We start from the raw sequence: 25053 nt of genomic DNA, 5'->3' as shown, positions 1-25053 counted from the left end.
GTACGTGGGGCTGCCTCTGGAGACAGTTCGGAAACTTCAGCTGGTGCAGAATTCAGAAACCAGATTGCTCACCAGGGCAAGAGGGTTGGAGAATATGACACTGATCCTGGTGCAACTGCACTGGCTGCCAATGAGTTTCTGGGCCCAATTCAAAGTGCTGGTTTTGACCTATTAAAGCCTTAAACAGCTCAGGATCGCAATACCTCAAGAACCACCTCCTTCAATATGACCGTACTTGGACCCTGAGGTCATCTTCTGAGGCCCTTCTTTGCTCCCTTCAAGCTGGCCTTCAACGATACTCTCTTAAATGTAGTGGGGACGCGGTTATTGGCTGGTTGGTTCTTGTTCCTGTTTTTATTGCATATTTTGTGTTTTTCTCTTTTATTTTATGTTGTGATTGCCCCAAAATCTAGGGATGAAGTGTGGTATACAAACAAAATAAAATAAAAATTCCATACTCCAGATGCCTCTCAGCTGAGAGGCTCTTCCCATGCCAGCCCCCCTCAGCCATGCAGCTGCTGCAGGAGCTCTGCCCGCCTCCTCTGGGCTCCAAGGGCAGGAGAGGCTTTGGCCCCGCCCTGCTGGGATCCTAAGCTGGATGCCAGTCCTTCTTGAGGGCCCAGGTCAGGCCGTTGTCTGTGCTGGGAGGGTCCAGTGGTCAAGCGCAGGTCATTCCCGGGCGGCATTTGTGTTCCCTCCTCTAAAGCATCCATGATGGAATGGAAAGGGAACAGGAGCCCTGGGGCTGCTGCTGAATCACCCCAAAGGGGACCCCGCTCGTCCAGCCTCCTGGCTACCCCCCCCCCTATTGCCAGCCAGAGCCCATCCTGGGAAACCCGCCCGCGAGTCCAGAGTGCGACAGACCCCACTCCTCTCCCGCGGCTTCCCCGCCCGGGCATCTCCGAGGGGCTCCGCCCGGGCCGACTCCGCATTGCGACCGAGAAGCTCTTCGGGGCTCCAGGACAGACCTGCAGCGCGGGGCTCCTCCCGCCCACGGACACGCGCTCCCACCCGAGACCTACGAGCTCCGGAGTCACGAAGCAAAAGTTTCGACAACGTTTCTGACGTCGCAGCCACACCCCCCCCGGGGGACTTGCCGCCACGCTTCCAAATACAAACGCGCTTCTTTCTTCTTCTTCTTTTGCGTCGGTTGGGGATTATTTTTTCCTTTAAGGTGGCCTCTCGCCTGAATGTCCGCTCTAGAAAGCGGACTGTTTTCTCAAACTTGTTTTGGTCCCGTCGAACTTTTGATGTTTCTGGTCTTGTAACGTCCCAAACGCAGAGTCCTTCGAGGCTGCTTCCGGCCAGAGGGCCGCCTGCCCCCTCCGGCCCGCCCCTTCGAGGCAGGGCTGAGCCAGGCGAGCGCCCCCATCCCTGGCCTGGGGGCGGAGCCGCCCCTCCCCGCCCGGCGGCTTCCGCTCCGTCGGCGAAGCCCCTCCCCGCGCCGAGAGGCGGCGGCGGCGCTGACAGATCCGGAGCGGCTGGGCTGCCCGAGGCGACTCTTCCGGATGGACCCGCCGGTCAAGGCCGGGCCGCTCCTGCTCCAGCAGCCGTCGGGGCTGCGCATCGGCGCCAAGGTAAGGGCGTCCTGCCGCGGCCGGGGCTCCTCGGCGGGGGTTGCTCCGAGCGCCACCCGCCCGCCGGCGCTTCCGGGATGGGGCGCTGCCGGCAGCGCCGTCTCTGCGCGGGCGAAAGCGCGGGCGGCCGAGGGGCGACTCTCCTGGACCCGGCGCGGCCCGGAAGCGCGGCCCCGCCCCGTCCGCGCCGCCCCTTCGGGATGGGGCCCCGTGGGCTGCTCTGCCTCGACGAAACGCCCCGGCCCGAAGGCCCATCCGGGACCCGCTCCTGGGCTGCTTGGGGCACCTCCCGTGCTCTCCCTTCTTCTGACGCCCCGTCGAAGCAGAGGAGCCGCGCGCGGAGGATTCCTGCCGCTCGGGCGCCTTGTCTCGCCCTCGGGGCCGCCCGTCCAGCTTCCAACTCTGGGTCCGGTCCCGGCGACGGGCTGTGCTCTCTTCTCAGGGCTTCCCGGCCCTTTCCACCCCCAGCGCCCCGGGGTGCTAATAGGGGGGTACCTGGTTTGGCCCAGACGGGGCGGGGCGTCGTGGACGCTGCAGGGAGCAGAACTGGACCAGGCCGGATTGACCGCTCTTCGCCCAGACCTGCCTCCTTCAGGGAGGGAAGACAGGAGGGTCTTTCCACCACTTCTCCCCCCAAGTGGAGCACAGGAACCGCAACACCTCACTGAGGGAGGGGAAGCCCCCTGCAGGGACTTTCTTAATCTTTGATGCTTTACTCTATGGCTTTTTTACATTTTGATGGAAGCCGCCCAAAGCGGGTAGGGCAGCCCAGCTGGGCAGCATATAAAGAATATAAAAGCATTAATATTATTAATAAGTGGCCCACTTCCTCCTACATCACTGGAGCCCCTCCCCAGAGAAAGAAGCTAAAGCCTGTGAAGCCCCCATTGGGGCGCAAGGGGGACGTCTGCCCTGATGATCGGCTCCTGCAGGGGGAGCCAGGGGGCCTCCAGGGACTGGTTGGACTGCAGTTCCCATCAGCCCCTGCTCAGCAGGGATGGGGGCTCCATGTTGGCCACCAGGGGGCTGTGTGCGTGTGCACTGGGTTCTCCTCGAACCCTGACTTGGAGGCACCTGTTGGGCCTCTCATATGCCAGCTGAAGGCAGCGAGGGGAGGGCAGACCCTTCCCTGGCTATGTGCAAATTCCCTGCTTGCAGAAAGGCAAGTGCACTGACTGTGTGTCCCTGCGGCTCCTCTGGCCCCATTTCCCCTCTGCCTCTCGTTGCAGCGATGGAAGAAGAGCTGGTTTGTGCTCTACCCGGCCAGCCCGCATGGTGTGGCGCGCCTGGAGTTCTTCGACGGCAAGGAGGGTCCTGTGCCGGCGGAGCGAGTGGGCACCAGGCGCCTGGACAAGAAGATTGTGCGCCTGGCGGACTGCGTGAGCGTGGCCCCCGCCCCAGACGGCAGCCCCAAGGAGGGCCTTTCCGCCTTCCGCCTGGAGACCAGCGAGCGCAGCTACCTCTTTGCCGCTGAGCCCCACGAGGCGGCCGACTGGATGGCCAGGCTCTGCGAGGCAGCCTTTCTGGTGAGCCCACCCTGGGGTGGCGGTTGGGGGGGGGTCTCAGCGCCTTGCAGGGAGAGGCCCTTGCCTGAAACCCTGCTCAGCTGCTGCTGCCAGCCAGTGTAGACAATACTGTGCTGGCTCTGCATAAGGCAGCTCCCGATGTTCCAGGGACGGTGGAGGGCTGGTCAGCCCTGGCTGGTGGGAAGAGCCCCCCACTTCACTCCTTGGCCCCCCCGGCCGTGCTCAGGGGCGGCAGGGGTGCTGTGCAGCAGAGGAGCTGCCATTCCTGGGAAGGGCTGGGGGAGTCTGCTGATGGTCTTCTCTCCCGGCAGGGCAATCCTGGGAAAGCAGCACAGCCTGCAGCCGACTGCGCTGGGGGGCGACCCCTGGAGATGGCCATGAACGCCATTTATTACTCCCGAGAGGAAGGTAGGAGGCGCTCAGGAGCAGAGCTGGCTCCACCCTGTCCCCGTCAGACTTTCAGCCAGTCCCCCCCCCCCTGTAGTTTGGGTGGTGGGGCAGAGGGAGTGCCATAGGAAGACACGGCTGCTGCAGGACAGAATTGCAGGCTGGGAGTCCCCCGCTTTGGGAAATGCAGCTTGGGCCGGGAGGCTTCTGGCTGCCAGGGCTGCTGATTCTGGGGTGACGGCTGCTGGGCGGGTGCCTGCCCCCCCCCCCCGAGGGTCCCTGGGGGTCTCCAGCTCTGACTCTCCCCCTTGGCCACAGTCAGCGAGTTCTGGGTGACGGTGCAGAAGACGGAGGCTGCTGAGCGCTGCAAGCTGCAGGGGGTCTACGTGCTCAAGGCCTCTGGCGAGGGCCTCATCCTTGGGGACCCCCACTCCAACCAGCCCCTCTTCACCTGGCCCTACCGGCTGCTGCGCAGATATGGCCGGGACAAGGTGGGTCCGGGAGGAGGGGTGCATGTGGGAGGGAGAGGCAGGTAGGCGGGGGGGGGGGCGAGGCTGCATTGCTGGGGGCAGGACCATGGAAGCCCAAGGAGTGATTTAGTTGAGATTCCTGCATTGCACGGGGGTGGGACTAGATGCCCCTCAGGGGCCCTTTCAATTCTGCAACTCTGTGAACAGGAGGAGCTGCCCTGGGAGAACTGGTGAGGGGGGCTGGGCTCCCTCAGTGGTTGAGGAGGTGCCCAGCTGGCACTGGGTGGGGCAGTGGGGAGAAGCCCCCGGCCTTCTGTGCTGCCCAAGGGCTTTACGGCCAGCTCAGAAGCTCTCTTGCTGGCCCTGTGGGATTCCTGGCTGGCGGGGCTTGTGCTCAGCGTGGGCAGAGCAGGGGCGGGGGAGGTTCCTGTGCCCCTCAAAGGGTGCCTCTTGGCCCCCGGGGCTCCTTTGCGGCCCCTGACTGTGCCCGCTCTCTGTCCCGCAGGTGATGTTCTCCTTTGAAGCCGGCCGGCGCTGTGAGTCTGGGCCAGGCAACTTCACCTTTGAGACCAAGCAGGGCAACGAGATCTTCCACGTGGTGGAGGCGGCCATTCAGGCCCAGAAGGCACAGGTGGTTGAGCATCGCCACAGCACCTGCTCCCTGGAGGCCGAGGTGGGCCAGCTCCCGGGCGCCCTGGCCGGCTCGCTCAGCCTGGAGGGGGAGAGCCTGGTGCCCGCTCTGGCCCCCGAGAGGCCCGGCCTGCGGCCGGCCCTGGCCAAGCTCAGCGCTGCCACTGCTGCGGAGGAAGAGGAGGTGGTGGCCCTCGCCAAGGGGCTGGGCCTGCGGGACCCTCTGGGCAAGTGGCCCAGCACTCCCCCCCGCTCCCCGCTCCCTGAGGTGCCAGGACACGCACTGCCCCCCGAGGACGCGGGCAACGTCTACTCCGAGCCTCTGGATGCGCTCAGGGCCCCTCGCCCCCAGCCGGACGCCCTCTATGCGGAACCCGTGGACAGCCGGCGCGAGGGGGGCAAGGAGCGTTGCCCCCCCCAGGACAAACTGCTGTATGAGGAGGTGGGGCCTGGGCAGGACAAGCACAGCAGCAAGGTGCACATCTACGACGAGCCGGAGGGGCGGGCCCAGTGGCCGACGCCCACCCCCACTGCCATCTACGACGAGGCTCGCCTCCCCTGCGAGGCCTGGCGGACGCAGGGCATGGAGAGCCCGGCTGGCTACGAGCTGCCCTGCGTGCTGGGCACAGGGGAATATTCAGTGCCGGCCTTCCCCCCGAAGCAAGGCCTCTCCAAGCCCCCCAAGCCCTGCCCTGCCCCCAAGCCCCCCCGCACCCACAAGAAGCCCCCCCAGCCAGGAGCCCCCAGGCCGGCCCCTGGCAACAGCAACAACAACAACAGTGGCCGCGGGGGGGAGGAGCCCCTCTACAGCAAGGTGGTGAAGCCGCCCCTGGCCAGCCCCGGTCGCTCAGGGGGGGGCAGTCGGGAGGAGCAGTCGGTGGACGAGAGCCGGCCGGCCTCCGTCTACGAAGACCTGGGTGAGATCTGATGGCTCCCAGGGAAGTCGGGGGGGCAGGGGACCCCCTTGGGTCCTTGCAGGATCCGTCTTGGGCGATATTTTTATACAGATGTCTATTTTCATATTAAAGCATTTTGTTTCAATGAAGCTGAATGCATGGGGGGGGGGGCTGAGTGCCCCAGGGGGCAACGGGTGGGTGTGGGGCTGAGCAAAGCAGGTTTTTGGAGCTGCTTTGGGAGGCTGCAGTTTGGAGCAGGCCAGGAGAGGGGAAGCGGAGCCCTGCCTTCTGCTCCTGCCAACCGCCAGGGGGTGGGTTCCCCCCATCTCCCCCTGGTCCTAAGGGCCCCTCCAATGTGGGGTGTCCTGCTTCAGAGCACTGGACTGTCTTTTTTCTGGGTGGGGGGAGAGACGCCCCTTTCCCAGCCCCTGAACTGCCTGAGAGTGATCAGCCACCCCCCGCTTCCTTCCACTAGTCCCAGGCAGAACTCCCTCCCCCCAAAAGATGCAGCCTGGGGGTGCCAAGGCGGAAGAGGCCCAGAGAGCGGCTGCAGCCCCCGCCTCCTGCGCTGCTTCCTCCTCCTCTGTGGCTTCCCAGCAGGTTCCCTCTTCTGTCTTCCCCACAGCTGGGGGTGTGGGGGGGGGAGTGCCCTGCTCTTGAGGGGGGGGGGGACAGAAGGACACAGCTCAAGGTTTGGTGCAACAAAGACAAAAGTTTATTGAAGGGGGTCTCCAGAAACGGGAGGGGGCTTCCAGCCACGCTCGTCCCCCCAAGCAGACACAGATCCAGGAATTGCTGCAGAGGCTCCAGTTTTGCCACACGAAGGGGGGGGACAACTCCAGCCCACCCCCCCAGGTGCTCAACAGGGTGCTTGTCGTGGGGTGCTTGTCTGGGCTGGGCTCCTCTTTCTGTGGGAGCTCTGGCTCAGCGGGGCCTCCATGGGGCGAAGGGAGTGGCCCCTGCGGTGTCACATGGTGTCCAGGAACTCTTCTTCGTCTCCGGAGAACAGGGAGAAGGCGGGTGGGCGGGGGGCAGCGGGTGCCATGCGCAGGGGGGCCACCATGGCCCTGGCCTTGCCCAGGTGGGGGCGGCTGCCCTGCTGTGGGCAGAAGGAGGAGGTGGAAGAGGCAGTGTGACCCCCAGGCGAGGGCTGGTCCCCCTTTCCACTCCCGGGGGGCACCGGTTCCCTTTGCATCTCAAGCGGTCTGGCACAAGTGGGGTGGACCTCCACCCCCCAACAGCCACTGGGTGGCTCTTTGCAGCCCTGTCCATGGGGTGCGGGTGCCTGCCATACCTACCTGACGGGGCAGGTGCCGATCTGCCTTGCGCTCGGGCCGGGAGGGGGGTGGGCGCCCCAGGCTGCTCCTCAGGGCTTGGTACAGGGGGGCCCCCCCACTCAGGGGACTGTAGGCCGGCTCCAGGTCCAGGCCGTCCAGGACGTTCTGCAGGGAAGGAGCCAGTGGGTGAAGGTGGTTTCATCATGGAATCAGAGGGAGCATTCCTAGCCGCTGGTCCCTCCTGCCACCCACCCCCCAAAGCCCCCTCCCAGCAAGGATGAGGTGCAAGCCCTGTATCTCCGCACCCCCCAGGGCAGGAGGGTTGAAAGCAGGCAGAGCCTGAGGGTGGGACCACGAGGGTGCAGCCCTGGGACCCTCTCCCGGGACCACCCCCCTTCCTCGTGTTTTCTCTCTGGTGGTCCAGTGCCGGCGTACTGGGTTGCTGGTGGGGTGTGCTGCCTGGCTCTCCCCCCCCCCCCCCCCGCTACTTGCCTCCATTTGGCTGAGAGTGGCCTGGGGAGGCTCTGCTGGCAGAAGAGGGAAGCTGCAGGGCAGGAGGAGCTCCCGGCCCACCAGGGAGCAGAGCAGCAGCGAGGCGGCCCCTTCGGAGGGCAGGAGGACCTGGAGGGGGCTCGGACAGTGGGGACCCCAGCCGGGACCGGGGGCCACTGGTGGGGTCTCATATTTGGCCAGCAGCAGCCAGTTTCGCTTCTGAAAGAGGAAATTAGAGTCTCAGGCACCCCCTCCCGGGGGGGGGGGAATGTGTGGTTCTCCTTCCTCTTTCCCAGAGACCCTGTACCAGGGAGAAGGGGGGTGCCCTCTCCTGAAGGCAGGCACCGTCACATGGCGGGGGTCACTATGGCTTAGCCCTGCAGGCGTGGAACCTCCCCCCCCCCCATAACTCAGTGCCTTGCGACTCTGCACCCTCCACCCCAACTCACCCACAGACAGTGGCAGAGGGCCCGGAAGAGTTGCTGGTTGGCCTCCAGTTCATCCCAGTTCATCCGCCAGCAGCTTGTGGGCCGGATGACCAGAGGCAGCCCATAGAGCAGCGAGGTGCACAGGCCTTTGGCCTCCAGGGCCCTGCAAGAGACGGGGAGCAGGGCCTTGGTCGGGGGGGCAGAGCCTGCCTCCAGCTCCCAGGCAGCACCCAGGGCCCCCCAGGACTGGGAATGATCTAGGGGCAAGTGACTCCCCAGTGGAAGAAGGTTGCCGCATCTGCAGCTTTTTAGTTTGCAGAAAAGGCCAGTTTTAGACAGCATCAGAGTTTATAAAGCAATGCTTGGCATGGAGAGAGTGGATGGAGGAAAGATTTCCTCTCTGAAAACCATGGAGCTGGTGGACATGGCAGAAAGCTGAACGTTGGAAGACTCTGGACAGATAAAAGGAATTTCTTCATGCAGAGCAGAGTTCACCAGTGGAACTCCCTCCCTCAGGAGGCAGGGATGGCCACCAGCTTGGAAGGCTAACCAAGAGGATGAGCCTAGTCCTGGGCCCAAGGGCTCTGGTCTGCCTCCGGGGCCCCAGGAGGGGAGCTGCCCTTGGAGCCCTTTGGGGCATCAGGATTCTGGGCTGGAGCAGCCACTGGCTGGACCATGCAGGCTCTCTTCGGTTGGGAGGGAGAGGGGTTCTCAGAGGGACCATTTCTGCAAAGCAGTCTGCATTTCCTGGCAGGATGTCCTGCGCCAAAGGGGAACCTGCAGCAGCCTGGCTGTCAGCAACTGCCAGAACAGCCAAGAAGGGGAAGCTGGTGTTGCTGTTTGTGTGCCTGTCAGCTGCTTGCCTGCCTGGCAGCTCCCTTGGGGGGGGCTCTGTGCTGAGCTGCTGGGGGTGGAGTGGGGGGGGGGTGGCTGTCCCCAAGCAGAGCGCCAACCAGCCTCTGCCCTGCCATGGCACTTTTGCAAGCAGTGCACTCCCTCCCACCCCGCAATGCACATCTTGCCACCAACTGGGGTTGCATCAGCAGACAAAAAAACCAGGCCACTTGATAGGCCTGTGACTTGCCCAGTGTGGCTCCAAGGTCTTCTAGGTCTAGGACACCCACTCCTCTGCCCCCTTTGTCCAACTGCCCATGCCCGGGGGGGGGGGGAGTGGAGAGGGAGAGCTCTTAAGGTGCTCCTGCATCATGGCAAGGGGAGCGGGGGGGGGGGGGCTTCCTGGCCTGCCAGAGCCTCGCGATCTGTGGCTGCACCTCATGACACAGTTTGTCCACACTGGTGGGGGCACTTGGCCCCCTCCCCCCATGCAGATGGGAAGTGGGGAGCAGGGAAGAGGCTGCTGAACTCCTCGCTCTGCTGCATTTTGTAGCAGGAACCCCCCCACCCCAATCATTCTGCTTGTACAAACTTCACACACACACACACTCACACACTACATACGCCACATTTCTGTTATAAATTCATAGAAAATCAACCATACATTGGATTTGCATTGTTCCATTTTTATTTTACTCCATATGACAAGAACTAACAAAAGGGGAGGGGGGGTTTGACCCTGGTCAGCCAAAATCCCTTCACTGTCTCAGCACATCTGCAGGAGCCCTGCCCAGATGATCCCAGACAGAAGACAATCAAGACCACAAAGAACTTGCATATGGGAGTGGATTAAACAAAGGACAATGATCAGATCTTCCCTCAGGGGGCAGGAAACTGCAAACTCCCCTTTGTCTCCTGGAAGTGACTCATGGGGAGGGGGGAGAGGAGGAACCAGCCAGGTGACAAGATACTCAGGTTACCACCAACTCCTCCCTCAACCCCTCCTTTCTGTAATATATGCATGATGTTTCTGGGGGGTGGGCTTGACCTAGAGGAGGGGAATTTCAAAAGTTTTTTTAAGACCTTGCACACTATTTTTTCGGGGTCTTTCCTCTCTCCTGCAAGTGAGGGGAACACCCTGATGCATCAGTTCAATAAAGGCCAAGCCTACAGGCTGCTGTTTTGCTCCAAGTTATCCTGGTTGGTGTCTTTGTTTTGTCCAAGGGAGCCCTCGGATTTTTCCTGTAACAATTTCAAAAGGCAAAACCGGAAGTGGGGGGGTGGGGGGTGAGTTGGGGTCTCCTCCATTCCGTCAGGAACAGCCTTGCTGGGCTTCCTCCAAGCAGCCATTTGTTTGTTGCTATTTTTCAGGCTTTGTGTTGCGTCTTCTGCCTCAGGCTCTCCCAAGGGAGGAGGATCCTCCCCCCAGGCTGTCTGCAATTGTGGAAGCCAGTGGGGGCTGCTGCTTGTCCTCCCCACCCTCCTCAAGGGCCCCTGAGCCAGGCAAGCCAGAGCAGGTTCAGGGGAAGGGAGCAGCCGGCCCAGAACAGGAAGCGCGGGGGGGGGGGGGGAGGACAGCGGCAGAGAAGCACACTGGCTCCAGCACAGCAGCTGCCCAGCCCCCCCTCCCACCTGAGGGGCCCTTTGGCCAAAAGGTCCTGTAGCCCAGAGAGTGAGTGGCCAGAGCCAGATTTCCTGAGTTTTAACAAGAACCCCTTTTTGGGTTAAGAGTGCCTCTAAGCATGGACAGAGTGCTTCTCACTGCAGTTACACCTCTTGAACATGGGACAGGGCTCCCAAGGCAGCTGACGTGGCCACAACACAATTTTTCCATTGGAATCTGGGACCTGGGGAAGGGCTGAGGGGCAAGGCAGGCTGGCCCTCTTCTCAAAGGGGCCCTTGGGGGCGCTCCCAGTGTGTCTGCCCCCCGCCCCGCTCAGATGGCTCCTGGGCAGGTACCTGAGGATGCGGAGCTTGCGTGGCACCAGGCCTGGGCCAGCTGCCATCCAGAAGGGGCCACTGGCATCCTCCCGTTGTGCGGTGGGGCCCTCTCCGCAGGCGGAAGTAAGCAGAGCGGGGTTGAGGAGCCTCTCCTGGGCATCGCATTTCACGCACACTGCAAGGGCAGAAGGCAGCAGGGCTAAGGGGGCGCAGGGAATGCTTCTGCCAAGCCATGGCAGCCGGGGACCCCTCCAGCTGCCAAGGACCCAGAGCCACTGCCAGCCAGAGCGGGCAGAGGGCGAGGGCTGTGCCAAGGACTGGAGAGGTCAGGTTTGTGTCTTTGGGCCGATGTCCAGGGCAGAAGAGCCCGCTACCCCATGGGAACCCCTTGGAGAGGCTGCCCTGGCCTGGTGCAGCTTCAGGCGGGGGACGGGGCAGGGGGCAGCTCAGCCTGGGTCCTCGGGCACAGCCACCGCCAGGCCCCGTCCAAATTCAAGGCACCACTCTTGGCATTTAATGCCCCCAAGGACTCTCCCCTCACAGACTACAGCACCAACACTCTGGAACTCAGTGCCGATGGGAACGATGCTAGCACTTTTGCTGCAGCACTTTGGAGACCTAATTATTATTATCATTTGCTTCAGTAAGCTTACCCATGTATGTAAATTTGATATGTAGTCAAAGATTTGGTTTTATTTTTTCAAAACCATTGGGTTTATTTAAATTTTGATTCTTTTTTTACGTCAGCTTCCTTGTAACATTTCATTGTATCAGTCATTATAGTACGTGTGTGTATTTATTTGTGTAAATAAGAATTTCACTTATGAGTGGCTTCCCATGAGGGATGCCGAAGCAATTTACTATGCAATAATTTATATGAAACAAATACGGAAATAGCAAGAACAACTGCACACAGGGAAACAATTTAAAAAACCAAAACATTTGTAAATGTAAAGGGAGTTTAGAATACTGGACAAACACTGAATGGGAGAGAGATGTTTAGCAGCGGAGGCAAGAGAGGAGGGCACCCGTCTCTCTCCCACAACAGCAAGGGGTCCCAAAGGGTAGTGCTGGGTGTGGTGTCAGCAGGCTCTCAGAAGCAGGGAATCGTAGAGTTAGAGAGACTCCCTGAAGAGGAAGCTTTCGGTCTGGGTGAAGCAGCAACACAGGAATCCCACTGGCTCACACTTACCTGGGCAGCTCTGGGCTGCAGCAGGGGGGCAGAGCGCTCCAGCGGGCAGGAGGAGGTGGAGGTGCTCCTGGTCTGGGCTGTGGTCGTGGAACCAGCCCTTGAAGAAGGTCTCCAGGGCCACCACATCATTCTCCACAGTCTGGAGGTCAAGGACTGCGCCCAGGGTCACAGCGCTCTCTGCAGGGAGAGGAAAGGAGCCCCATCTGCACATGCCTGGGTACACCCCCCCCCCCCGACAATGGCTCAGCCTGGGCATCCCAACAAGTTCCTGCCACCCCCCAGAACAAAGAGACAGCTCCCTTAGAGCAGCGCCCCCCCCCCCGATGCCCACAGCTGCATAAGCAAAGTCGGGGGCTCCTGGAGGGTCAGCGTGTCCTTTGAGTGCCCCACTCCCAGGCCTCAGGAGGAAAGGGGCTGCCAGCCTGGCCAGCCCATCCTGTGCCACCCAACCGAGTCCCATCCTCCAGGGCCATGAGCTGCCTGAGTTCCAAGTCATCCCACTTGGTGGCTGCCGTCTCTGCCTCTTCTGGGGGCCAAATCTGTGCTGCGTGTCCTGAGCCTCCCTGCCTCCAGCTTCCTTGGAGGCCTCTGGTTCCAGCCTTGTGAAACACTCTCGCTCCACTTTCTCCGCACCAGGCACCCTCCTATAAGCTATCATGTCCCCCTCCTCCCCCAAAGCCTTACTATTTTTCTGAACAAAAAGCCCCGAATATTGTAACGCCTCCTCCTACGAACATGAGAAGAGCCCGCTGGATCAGGCCAGTGGCCCATCTAGTCCAGCATCCTGTTCTCGCAGGGGCCAAGGGGATGCCCCAAGGGACCTGGGCGCAAGAGCAGGACTCTGCCCTCCTGGGCTTTCCGGCATTCACAGGCCTGGCTGTCTCCGAGGGTAAAGGCAGAGCAGAGCCCTGGCCAGCCCTCTCCTCAGAGGAGGGTCACTCCAGCCCATGGATCACGTTGGCTGCCCTTTTCCGGGCCAAATGTTGTCTCTTATTGCAGCTCTACTCTATCTTTTCTGAGGGGGACAGGAGGAACGGCCCAGAGTAGGCCAAGCACAGATGCAAAACATTTAGGAAGCACCTTGAAGTGGTTTCACATGACAAGAAGAACACATAAGACCACTGTGTATCTAAAGACAATTTCAAGTCCAGCAGAGACCCTGCCTGGGACTCGCATCTCTGCTGGGGAAGCTCCTTGCAGGGGTGATGGTGATCTCTGGGACCAGGGTGACCTTGTCCCACCTCGTCCCCCAGTGCAGAGACCCCCTGGGCACTGGGGGCAGGAGGCCCACCAGCTGCTGCTGCAGGAATACAAGACGATGAGGGCCACGGTTCCGGCCACTGCTGCTCAGAAGCAGGCACCCAGCAGGGGTTGGGGTCTCTCCCTGCAGGAAGCCTGTCCCTCTCTGGAAGCAGAGCCCTAAGTGGTGGCTGTGAGAAAGGAGAAGTGGGAATCCTGCCTGCCTGGTTAGCAACAGAGAGAGGACCAGTCACAGCTCAAGGAGGGTGGCTGGCTTAATCCGGGCTGAGCAGGGGGATCAGGCCAGCAGGGGGTGGGGGCCAAAATCTGCGCCTGAGAAGGAGGCGGCTCCGGATTAAGAACGACAGATGCCACCATCTGTCCCTCCCCAGCAGCCCCACTGAGGAGGCAGGGAGCACGCAGCCCTCCAGTGCCCAGCCAGGGGGCAGCCACCTTGCAAAGGGAAGAGCCGGCAGCCCAAGCGAGGGCAGAGGCAGGGTGGCCGTGCCCACCAGGGGGCAGCAGAAGGCCATTGCTAAAAATCCTGGCGGCTGCAGCAAGGCGTTCCTGTCTCTTTTCGCTTCCCTTCCTAGGAGCCCTAGCCTGGAATCTGCTACTTGGTGCCTCCAGCACCAGGGGCACTCTGAACTTTGTGGGGCTTCCCAGGGGCATCTGGGGGGCCAGGGTGGGGGGCTGGGCAGACTGGCCGGGCCTTGGTTCTGATCCAGCAGAGCTCTGCCCCAGTCCTGTCAGGGAGCCACACTCCAGCTCCTCAAGAGACCCAGGTGGATCAAGGCTCCCTGCAGCTAGCAAGAGACCTCCGAACGGGAGGGGAGGAAGCAGACCCAAAGCACAGCCCAGCCACACACCAAGGCTGGGCCCCTTTCGCTGCTTTCCCTTCTGCATCTGAGACTGAAAGCAAAAAGTCCCCTGCGGTTTCTTTGGCTTTCCCCAGAGAAGGGCTTCTGTCATCCGGCCTGGCCAAAGGGTGACTTGGGGTGGGGAGTACGTTTGTCTCTCCACATCAAGTCAAGTCGCCTCTGCTGGGGCCTGTCTGGCCCACGGCCCTCTCGCGATCTCTTTGCAACCGGCAGTGTGATGGTTGCAGAAAGAGCTGCCCTGGCTCTTGCCCTCCCGAGGCTCCTGCCGGCTCCCTTTCAGGCGCTGCTGGTGCCAACCCACAGCTGTGCGCCAGAGTTTCCTGCCTTTCCCCCCAAGATCTGATTTGTGGTGATTTCCCCCCACTTAAAATTCAGCGCCAGCGCCAGCCAGCCCAGAGGGGGCAGGCCAAGTGCCGCAGAGGCTTTCCTGGGCTCTCGCGCCTTTAATTAGAGGTTTCCCCCTTTGGGCCGAGCGGCTTCCTCCGCCTCTAAGTGCTTCCTCCTCAGCAGAGCTTGGGATGAGGCATGAATTATTCACTGAGCACCAAGATCTGCGACTGGATCTCGCGACTCTCCAAGTCTCAGCAAAGAGCAGCCCTGGATGCCCCGGGAAACCCGTCTCTGCCCTGAGTGTCACCCTTTTAGGTGACACTCAAGCGCAATTACCTAAGTTCCTCCTAATCCAGCCAGATTCAACTGGTTCCTCTCCAGCTGCTCTCTGCTAAAACTGAGCAGCCTGGGAGGTCCCAGCGCAGATCTCTGGCAAGCCTCTTCTGTCAATTTCTCCTCCCCGCCTGGTCGGGGTGGGCTTCAATTAGTGGCATCCTTTCATTGTCTTTATTTTATTTTATTTTTTTTTTTTTTAAAATAATTTTTATTGCATTTTTTCAGACATAGGCAGAAAAAAACAAAAGAAAAAAAAAACAAAAAGCAAATACAAAGAATCATAACCTTTCAACAACTTATTTCTATCGAGCTTCCCCGCATCTCCCGCACAATGCATTCTTAACAATAAATTTATCAGCAAATTATAACCTTGTTTCGTGTGTTTCTTTTATACTTTCAATTGCAGTTTAAGTTTAAATCCCTTGTTATCCATTTACTCTAAAAACAGAATATATTATCATTTTTAACATTTAAACATTGATTCTTTCAATAATGTTATCCAATTCCGTAAATGTTGCATTCTCATTGCTGGGGCTAGCATTTCAAATTATGCATCATTTTATAGTTCATATAACTTATAAAATTTTTGCAAGTAATTCTTAAATTTTTTCCAGTCCTCCTCCATTGCTTCTTCTCCCAGGTCTCGGATTCTGGCAGTCATTTCGGCCAATTCCATATAGTCAATCAGTTGCATTTGCCACTCTTCCAGCGTGGGTAAATCTTGAGTCTTCCAGTGTTTGGCGATCAAAATTCTTGCTGCAGTGGTAGCATACATAAAAAACGTTCTATCCTTCTTTAAAACCTTTTGGCCGACAATACCCAAGAGGAAGGCCTCCGGTTTTTTAGGGAAGGTGTACTTAAACACCTTTTTTAACTCGTTGTAGATCATTTCCCAGAAGGCCTTCACTCTTGGGCAAGTCCACCAAAGGTGAAAGAATGTTCCTTCAGCCTCTTTGCACTTCCAACATTTGTTATCAGACAAATGGTATATCTTAGCAAGCTTGACTGGGGTCATGTACCACCTGTATACCATTTTCATAATGTTTTCTTTCAAGGCATTACATGCCGTAAATTTCATACCGGTGGTCCATAACCTTTCCCAGTCTTCAAACATGATATTGTAACCAATGTCCTGAGCCCACTTTATCATGGCTGATTTAACTGTCTCATCCTGGGTGTTCCACTTAAGCAGCAAGTTATACATTCTCGATAAAACCTTGGTCTTTGGTTCTAACAATTCTGTCTCAAGTTTCGATTTTTCCACCTGGAATCCTGTTTTTTTGTCCAACTTAACCACCTCATTAATTTGGGCATAGTGAAACCAATCTCGCACCTTATCTTTTAAATTTTCAAAGCTCCGCAACCTCCAATTGTCACCTACTTTTTCTATTAGTTCCCAATATTTCGGCCAGCCGGTCTCCATATTGGGTTTTTTCCACGCCTTAGCCTCCACTGGTGATAACCACCTCGGAGTCTTACTTTCAAGTAAGTCTTTGTATTTCTGCCAGACCATAAAAATTGCTTTCCTGACAATATGGTTTTTGAACATTCCATGTGTTTTTGCCTTGCCGTACCACAGATAAGCATGCCATCCTAACGAGTTGTTAAAACCTTCCAGGTCTAGGACATCTGTATTCTCTAATAGAATCCAATCTTTCAACCAGCAGAAGGCTGCCGCCTCATAGTATAACCTTAAGTCTGGCAGGGCAAACCCCCCTCTTTCTTTTGCATCAGTTAGTATTTTGAACTTTATTCGGGGCTTTTTGCCCTGCCAGACAAACTTTGAGATATCCCTCTGCCACTTTCCAAAACATTCCACTCTGTCCACGACCTGCAAGGTTTGAAATAAAAACAACATTTTTGGCAAAACATTCATCTTGACAGCAGCAATTCGGCCCAGCAAGGAAAGCTTCAGTCTCGACCAAGTTTCCAAATCTTTCTTAACTTCTGACCAGCATTTCTCATAATTGTCCTTAAACAAATTCAAATTTCTAGGCGTCAAGTTTACCCCCAGGTATTTCACTTTCTTAACCACAGTTAACTCTGTTTCCTTCTGAAACCCCTCTATTTCTAAAGGCGTCAAGTTTTTCCCCAAAACTTTGGTTTTTTGTTTGTTCAACTTAAATCCTGCCACCCGACCAAATTCTTGTATCAGTTCCAGAACTCTTTTTGTACTAGATTCTGGCTCCTGTAATGTTATTACTAAGTCATCTGCAAATGCTTTCAGTTTATATTGTTTCACTCCGACCGTAATCCCCTGTATTTGCCGGTCCCTCCTGATCATGTTCAGCAAAACCTCCAGGACTGATATAAATAATAGGGGGGATAAGGGGCACCCCTGGCGTGTTCCTTTTTCAATATAAAACTCCTCTGTCACCACATTGTTCACTATCAACTTAGCTTTTTGTTCTGAATAAATTGCTTCTATACCATTTTCAAACCCTCGTCCCACTCCCATCCCTTCCAAGTTTTTCTTCATAAATTTCCAAGAAATATTGTCAAAGGCCTTCTCGGCATCAATAAAGATTAACACTGCTTTAGTGTTAATATTTGTTTGTAAAAGTTCCAGAATATCGATAATATTCCGAGTATTGTCAAACAAATGCCTGCCAGGAAGAAAGCCTGCTTGGTCCTTATGAATTACTTCATTTAACACCTTTTTCAGTCTACTTGCCAAAATGTCTGCAAATATTTTATAATCCACATTTAGGAGTGAGATGGGACGGTAATTCCTAAGTTGAGTCTTTTCAGTTTCCACTTTGGGTATCAATGTGATGAAAGCTTCTTTCCACGTTTCCGGTGCCCTTCCTCCCCCCATAATCTGATTGCAAACCTCCATTAGTGGTAGAATCAAATAGTCTTTTAATGTCTTATAGTATTTGGAGGTAAGCCCATCTGGGCCTGGAGATTTGCCCAACTGCATATTCTGAATGGCATCCTCCATTTCCTGTTGTGTTATTTTGCAATCCAAGATTGATCTCTTCTCCTGAGACAGTTCTGGTAAGCCATTGAGTTTCAAAAATCATTCCATCTCAGACACTTCCTCAGGCCCTTGTGTATACAACTTTTTGAAGTATTTCTGGAAACACTTTCTAATTTCACCTGGTTTCTGGATATTTTTCCCTTCCACCTCTAGATTGGTAACGTAATTAAGTTTCTGTCTTTTTTTCAACTGCCATGCCAGCAGTTTCCCACATTTGTTTGCTGACTCAAAGGATCTTTGTCTCATTTGTTTAATTTTCCATTCCACTTCTTGATTTATCAACTTCAAATATTGTGCCTGATGGAATTTAATTTCACGCAAGATCTCTTTGGATTTTGGTTTAGATCTCAACCTTTTCTCTCCATCTCTTATCTTCTCCAATATTTTATCCTTTTTCCCATTCCAGAGTTTTTTCTTAATTGAGTTTTGTTGTATCAGAAACCCCCTCATTACAGCTTTACTGGCGTCCCAGATTGTTCTTTTCTCCACTGAAGTATTCAAGTTGATTTCAAAATAATCCTTTAAAGTTTTTTGGGCCTTCTTTGCGATCTCTTGATCTCTAAAGAGGGTGTCATTCATTTTCCATCTGAAGGAACCGGCTGAAGTAAGTCTTAATTCCACTTTCAGGGCGTTGTGGTCGGAGCAAGTCTTTGGGCAGATCTCCACTCTTGTAGTCTTCGGTGCCAGCCCTCTAGTTGTCCAAATTTGGTCGATTCTCGTCCATGATGAGTGGGCCTCAGAAAAGAATGTTCCCTCTCTACCTAGGGGGTTCCTTGTCCGCCAAATGTCAATCAAATCCATATTGTCAGTCAGTTCAAAAAAGGTTTTCGGTAGTCTGCCGTCCTTAGTTGTTTGATTTTGTGACTTATCCATCAAAGTGGAGACCACCCCATTCATATCTCCCATCATAATGATGTTCGAGTAGTCCAGATAGTCCAGTAGTGTCTCATGTAGCTTCTTGTAAAATTCAGCTTTCCCCTCATTTGGTGCATAAATTCCTAATATCAAAACTTTTTCTCCTTGAGATTGTATTTCAATTGCCAAAATTCTCCCTTGCTCATCTTTAAACAAAAATTTCGGTGCTAGGTTCTCCTTTGCGTAGATCACCAGGCCCCTCTTTTTTACTTTGTCTGATGAAATAAATTCTTGGCCTAGTCTTTTGTTAATTAGTACTTTCCTATGGAGCCTAGTCACATGCGTTTCTTGCAAGCAGATTATATCTAGATTTTCCTTTTTCAAAATATGAAAGATCCTTTTTCGTTTTTCCGGGGAATTTGCACCATTAATGTTCCAACTGTACAGCTGCAGAGACATCCTGTATCTATCTGTTGTTGCTCTTTATGGGGTGTCCTCCTTTTTGTCCGGATCCGAGGGGGATGGTGTTGGTTCCAATCCGGGCTGTGGCAGAGGCCAAGGAACTGCTATTCCCTTCTGAAGATCTTCTCCGTTGTCGTGCAGGAACTTCTGGTTGTCCTCTTTTGACTTAATTCTAACCTTCTTTCCTTTGTATTTAAATGATAAGCCTTGTGGGAACTCCCACCTGTAAGGTATTCCGTTGCCTCTCAAGAGTCTTGCTAGGTCAGTGTAGATGGCCCTGAGATCCAGTAGTTGTTTTGGTATATCCTTATAAATTTCCGCTCTTCTATCCTGGATCTCAAGTGATTTCTTAAAATGAAGGTCAAGTATTTTGTCTCTCTCCTGTTTAGTCTTTAAAATGATCAAGCAATCTCTGGGTCTGTCCTTTCTGGTAACACTTCCCAGTCTAAATGCCGTTGTTATTTTAAAATCTTCGTCTTCCTTTATTCCCCAAAATTTGGAGAATTCTGCTGTCAGAAAGCCAGTCAAGTCTTCTTTTTCAATCTCTGGGATAGAGCGTAATCTTAAATTATTTTCCCTGTTTCTCAACTCCACCATAGACAGGTAGGCCTGCTGGTCACTGATGTGCTTGTGTAGTGGCCTTACCTCTCCTTTCAGTTCATCCACTTTTTGAATTGCTTGGTCAGCTTTTTCGTTCGCAGCTTCGGCCAGTTTCCGGTTCTCAGACGTAGCGTCTTTTAGGTTGCCAATTGTTTGTGAATGCTGAGCCACTTGTTCAGATAGCTTTGTAATAGAGGATGTGGCTAAGTCAATTTTTGCTGTTTGGTCATCAACCTTCTTATTTAAAATTGCAAATTGTTGTAACATCTCCTTCAGAAGTACATCAGATCCACCTGCAGCCATATCCTCAGTTGCTGGTTGTTCAGCTCCCTTAAATTCAGCTGTTGCTGAAGGCTCAGTTCCTTTTAGTTCAGCTACTGTTGGAAGTTCAATTCCCTTCAGTATAGCAGGAACTGATGATCTACGTGACTGAGAGGTCAGGGTTGTTTGCACCAGCTGGCCTTTTGTTGCTTTCGTTTTAGATCTTGTTGACGGTTGGCCACTCATTCCCCACCTGTCTATGAGTCAAGGTCAAACTGTCAAAAGTTCCAAGGGAAGGACAGGCCTCAGTGTAGATAACAACAGCGGAGAGACAAAACAAAGTTAGTTCCCAAGGAATTGTAAATCCCAATCTCCACTAGAGGGAGTATAGTTGGAGGGAGTACAGTTGAAGTTCAGAAAGGAAAAAAGTTATAGTCGCCATTAACGCTCCTGCAGCTAAATAACTTTCCAATAGTCCTTAAAATTTTTCCCACTGGCAGAGCCCTTCCAAAGTTGCCACACGTATCACCTCTCAAGGCACAAGATACAGTTACTTAGTTATGTAGTCCAAAATTGCCTCTATGTATCTGTTTTATAAATTGTATCAGCAAAAGACATTCTTTTCCCCTGCCACCCCTAGGCTGGGTCTTAAACTTTAGAGTCCACCAGGGGAGGAGGTTCCCAAATTGTTTCCACACTCTAAAATAGATTAATTAGAAAACTTGCCTTTCCTTTCAAACCTCAGTGCTGTCAGACGCATAATACTTCCACTTTAAAGTCCATTTCAAAGCATCCAGCCTGTCAATTCCTTTGCCTTTGATCTGTAAGCTTTGCCGGAAGACGGACTTCCTGTTTCTCGTCACTCCGCTTTCAGCCGAATTCAAAATCTCTTAAATATTCTTAAAATTTGTAAAGTTCCAATTACTCACGGGTTGTAGTTTTCCAAAATTAAAGTTTTCAGGAAGAAAGGTCAGCGCTGATCGGCAACAGCAGCGCGGCTTCGCTCCGCTGACTGCGAAACGACCCTCAGTGCCGCTACCCCCTCCGCGAATCCGGAGCCCCGTTACGGGGTCCCTTCAACGTTTTAGGGGCTGCTTCTAGCACCCGCCGGGTCTCAGGACCACAGGCTCCTACCCCCTGTGGTTTTCCTAGGTGGGTCTCCGCTTCGCCGTAGCGGACGACCCGTTTTCAGCGGAGCTCCCCTCTCCTTACAAGGAGCAGGCAGCCATTACCGAACGCGCCGCCTCCGGAAGTCTCTGTCTTTATTTTATTTTAATGTGCTGTAAAAGCCAAAGAAGAAAATGTAAAAACCCATGAGAGGACCCAAGGAATTAACGCCACCTTTCCCACTGCCCCGCAGGGAACAGAAACTGACTTCCTGTGCACTTTGCCAGCCATTCACCGCTAATCAGAGGCAGAAGCCTTGAGCACCGAGTTCCCTTTCATGAATGGCGCTTGCTCTGGAGCAGACACCAGAGGAGCATCCTGGAGTGATGCCGCTTGGAAGCGTCATTTGAAATGCCACAGGTTGGGGGGCACTTACCCCCACGGCTGCCGCTGCTGCTGCTGGGGGTGGCTCCCTCTCCGTCCTCCGCCGCAGCCTCAGGCGCCTCTTGCAGCCCCCTTGTGGAGACCTCCACCACCTGCAGCTGCCGGAGGTTGACCAGGTCAATGCCCTGCAGCCCAGCCTCCAGCTGCTTGGCCACCTTGGCGCTGGACTGGCCAGTCAGGATGGTCATCTGGAAGAGAAGCCCCATGGCTGCCAGAGACTCAGAGGGGAGCCCAGAGGGGTGGGGGGGGGCGCTTCAGATCCCTGATCAGCCAGGAACCTCACTGGGTGACCTTGGTCCAGTTCAATGCACCTCACCAGGATGCTGAGTGGATAAATTTGGGGAGGGATAGATGGACATGTGCCCTGAGCCTCTTGAAGCAACAGATGGCAGTGCCACCAACCATCTGCCCAGGCTTCCTAGTGCCCCTCTGCCATGAACATCCCTGGCAGTAATGGGGCACACGAGAGGGAATCTGCCACTCCCCAGATTCTGGCCCCGTCATGCGGGATTCTGTGCAAGGAATCAACTTGCTCTTTCCATGCAAACTGGTGCTTTGCAGAGCTCCTTGTATTGCCTGCAGGATGGCAGAGGTGGGTTTGCAGGGCCTCCTCGTCTTGCTGGAGGCTGCAGCAGAGGCAGGCAGAGAGGGGGCAACTCAGGAATGGATGTGGTCCTGGAGGGCACCAGAGGCTCCTGCCCACTACCATTATTATTATGATTATTATGATTATTATTATTATTATTAGCGCCTCTGTGCCAGCTTCTGCTTGGGGAAAGATGTTTGGGCAGAAATCTCCTAGGGACACCGAAGATCATCTAGTCTAACCCCCTGCAGTGGAAGACCCCCAACCTGGCTGGAAGGTGATGGGGGAGATGGAAGTGGAGAGAAACAGCGAAGCAGACGGGGGGGGGGGACGGGACTCCCTCTGGCCTCCCCAGTCTGGCCTCCTCTTACCTCCAGGGAAGAGCTGCTCAGGGAGGCCCCAGCCATGCCTTGCCCCGTGTACTGCTTGAACTGTTGGAGCCCATCCTGCACGGCCTGGACTATGGCGTCCTCCTTGAGGTGGAAGACCCCCTCGGAGGGCAAGGCGCGCAGCTCCGCCAGGCAGCTCTGGAGCCGAGAGAAGCTCCCTCTCACCGGCTGCAACGACAGTGGGCAGGAGATGTGCCTCAGCAAGGGCCCAATGCCTCCCTGTGAGGGGTGCTCACCCCTGGGGCGGGGGGGGGGGCAAATAGCTGCTTCTCGCCTCCTTTCCCAGGAGGAAGAAGACCCTGCCCTGGCCATGCACTCTGCCCACAGCTTCTGCCTGCTCCCCTGGTCTCTGGGATGGGCATGAAGTGGGACACATTGGGCATTGGAAAGCCCCCCCCCCCCCGAGATGCAGCTGCTTGGGCTGTTGCTGGGGCTGGCCTGGGCGTCATGGCCGGGGGCCAAGGCAGAGACACAGCCAGGGTGCTGAGCGCAGTTTCGCTGCCAGTTACCCTGAGTTAATGAGCCCCTCTGTGGGCAGGAGACACCCGAGTCTAGACATGCTTGGCCAGGAATGAGCTGCAGCCCAGCCCAGCCGAGGCTCTCTGGGAGTCTGCTGCAGGAGCCATGCAAGGAGACAACTGCCTTGTCTGCTCGGGACGAAGGTGGCCAGGCTCTCTGAGGCTCAGCTCCTCCAGAGAAATGAGGGGTCCTCTTGGCTTTGGGGACAGCTGAAGAGTTTTCTGGAGGGGGAGGTCTGCGGCAAGAGCAGGGCAAGGCCCTCAGAGGCGCCTGGCTGCTGGATCAGGCGCAAGGAGGCCCACCTAGCCTAGTGCCCTGTTCTCACTGGCTGCCAACTGGCCAAGCAAGGGAAGCCCCCAAGCAGGACATGAGGGCAACAGCAGGGCTCCCCCACTGGCACTCCTAGCCGCGGGCATTCGGAAGCATCCAACCCCAGACAGAGGAGGCAGAGCCACAGATCGCCTTATGCTCCATGCATCTGTCTAATCCGCTTTTAAAGCCATTGGTGCCTCCTGTGGGAAGGAGTTCCATAGTCTAACGACACTTTGCATGGAAAAGCACTTTCTTTCTCTGTCCTGAACCTTCCACCATTCAGGATCGCTGGATTGGCCATTACGAGAGAGGGAGAAAAAGCTCCTCACATTCTCCAGGAAGTGCAGCATTGCACACACTTCTATTCTGTCGCTTTTTGCGCACCTTTTCTGTAACTTAACACCCCCCCCCCCAGTGCTGCCATTGCTCCTTCTTGGGGAGTCGCTCCATTCCCTGGATCGCTTTGGCTGCCCCTTCCTGGACCTTTTCCAGCTCTGCAGCACCATTTCTGAGGTGAGCTTCTTCCAAGCTGCCCCTTCTGCCCAGAAGTGCTGCCGCCTGAAGCTGCTCCATTTTACCCCTCCAGAAAACACAAAGGAGCCCTCCATGGCACAAGGCCCCTTGAAAGTGGGCATTTGGAGCCCTTTAACATGGCTGGCGTGTGCTTGGATGGCAAGCCAAGGAGCAGGACTCTGCATGGACAGACCAGCAGAGATGCCCCCCTCAGAGAGATGCCTCCCCCCAGCTGCTCACTGTGCCCCCCAGCAGCACTCACTCACCACAAAGGGCAGAAGGCACTCCTGCTGGCTCTGGACCACGTAGAGGCTGAGCAGAGGGATGCGGGGTGGACCCGCCAGACTGCAGGCCAGAGAGAAGACGTTTTCCAGGGCATCGCAGAGCTTGTGGCAGGTGTGGGCCCAGTGGGAGGGGTGGGCCTCCACCACCAGGATGTGAGGGGGCTGCCAGGAGAGAGAGGCGGCCCCAGCTCCAGCCAGGCCTTTGCCAGCGCCATCTCTGCTGCCTCCTCGCGGTCCAGAACTCATGGTGGTCCAAGGGAAACAGAGCTTGCGGCTGCCTCTGAAGAGGGGAGAGCTAGAATGAATGTGCTTTCCTCACCCACCAGCACCACCACCCCCCACTGGGAAAAGACCCCCCCCCATCACCAACAAATAGGGGGTGGAGAGGGCAGCAGATGCAAAGCAGTCCATTGTGGCCATGCCCACCCCTCTCTGCCTCCCTCAAGCTCCCAGGCCTTCTTCCTGTGCCCACGCCAACTCCGGGGCTGGTGGGGGACAAAGAGGACTGTGCCCCAAAGGGTGAGTGGCTTCCTTGTTCAGGGACAGAGGGCAGCCCACCTTCCTCCTGCTGGGGAGGCAAGGCCCCCAGGGAGACTCCGGGGAATGTGGGGCATCCCTGTCACATTCCAAGGCCCTCCATGCTGCTGCCGCAGCCGCACCCTGGCACCGCAGGCCTAGCCCCCAGTTGGCACTGTGTGAGTCAATGTGAGTCAAGGTGGAGAGCAGCCGGCTGTCGGTTCTGCTTCATCTCTGTGTTCAGAGAGTCTTGTCTAGCCAGCCAGTTTCTCACCAGCTTGACAGGGATCTCTGGGAGGCGTCTGGGGGGGGGCATGAGGCTCAAGAGCACTGAACACACCTTCCTTGCCCCATGCTGCCCCTCAAGTTCTCTTCTTAAGGCTTATTTACTCTCCTGCAATACTGATACATTGCCCAACAACAAAGGCTCTCTGCCATTTACAGTAAAAATGAAAAGACTACCAAGTAATAAAACACAAACGTGAAATCTAAAAGCAAACTAACCCCAAGCCGGCCAGAGAGAGCAATATCAGGATGTGGGATCTCACGAGCACCGAAGAGGCTAAAGCATGTCTGAGGAAATGAAAACGTCTTTAGCTGGTGCAAAAAAAGGCTATAGCGTGGGCCTCAGGAGAGCCTCGCTGGGGGGATGGGACACAAAACTGAAGAGAGTCTTGCTCAAGGAAGCTTCTCCTTCCCCCACATCCAGAAAAGGGCCTTGACCCTTCAGCTGCCCCGGCCTCAAGCCTTTGGGGGCCTTAAAGGGTAATAGCAGCACTTTGTTTT

At 55.9% G+C, this 25053-nt stretch overlaps 2 protein-coding genes across 9 annotated transcripts in view; one reads left to right on the top strand and one right to left on the bottom strand.

Annotated features, from left to right (window-relative positions):
- Nucleotides 1-1289: 1289 nt before the first annotated feature.
- DOK1 (docking protein 1) lies at nt 1290-5631 on the top strand. Its single transcript, XM_028744663.2, has 5 exons — nt 1290-1577; nt 2807-3103; nt 3415-3511; nt 3809-3981; nt 4466-5631. Exons 1-5 carry the CDS (start codon nt 1509-1511, stop codon nt 5516-5518), a joined length of 1689 nt encoding a protein of 562 aa, XP_028600496.2. The 5' UTR covers nt 1290-1508; the 3' UTR covers nt 5519-5631.
- A 547-nt stretch (nt 5632-6178) lies between these two features.
- The window catches only part of M1AP (meiosis 1 associated protein), a 28115-nt gene continuing 9240 nt past the window's right edge, over nt 6179-25053 (bottom strand). For 4 of the 8 annotated variants that reach the window (XM_028744727.2, XM_028744724.2, XM_077933645.1 and 1 more), the window contains 10 exons: nt 24772-24840; nt 23734-24031; nt 22106-22291; nt 21141-21336; nt 11651-11827; nt 10477-10633; nt 7705-7846; nt 7256-7474; nt 6785-6928; nt 6179-6585 (listed from right to left, as the gene is read on the bottom strand). In XM_028744727.2, the coding sequence (XP_028600560.2) occupies nt 6454-6585; nt 6785-6928; nt 7256-7474; nt 7705-7846; nt 10477-10633; nt 11651-11827; nt 21141-21336; nt 22106-22291; nt 23734-23997 (1617 nt within the window). In that variant the 5' untranslated portion in view covers nt 23998-24031; nt 24772-24840 and the 3' untranslated portion in view covers nt 6179-6453. The remainder of the gene's footprint in view (nt 6586-6784; nt 6929-7255; nt 7475-7704; nt 7847-10476; nt 10634-11650; nt 11828-21140; nt 21337-22105; nt 22292-23733; nt 24032-24771; nt 24841-25053) is intronic. The other 4 variants (XM_028744731.2, XM_077933646.1, XM_077933649.1 and 1 more) reach the window with 2 other exon arrangements.

This window comes from Podarcis muralis, chromosome 9, assembly GCF_964188315.1.
Source record: "Podarcis muralis chromosome 9, rPodMur119.hap1.1, whole genome shotgun sequence".
NCBI classification, from domain to species: domain Eukaryota; kingdom Metazoa; phylum Chordata; class Lepidosauria; order Squamata; family Lacertidae; genus Podarcis; species Podarcis muralis.
The sequence above is the reverse complement of the archived record's forward strand: the minus strand, read 5'-3'. Positions and strand labels throughout refer to the sequence as shown.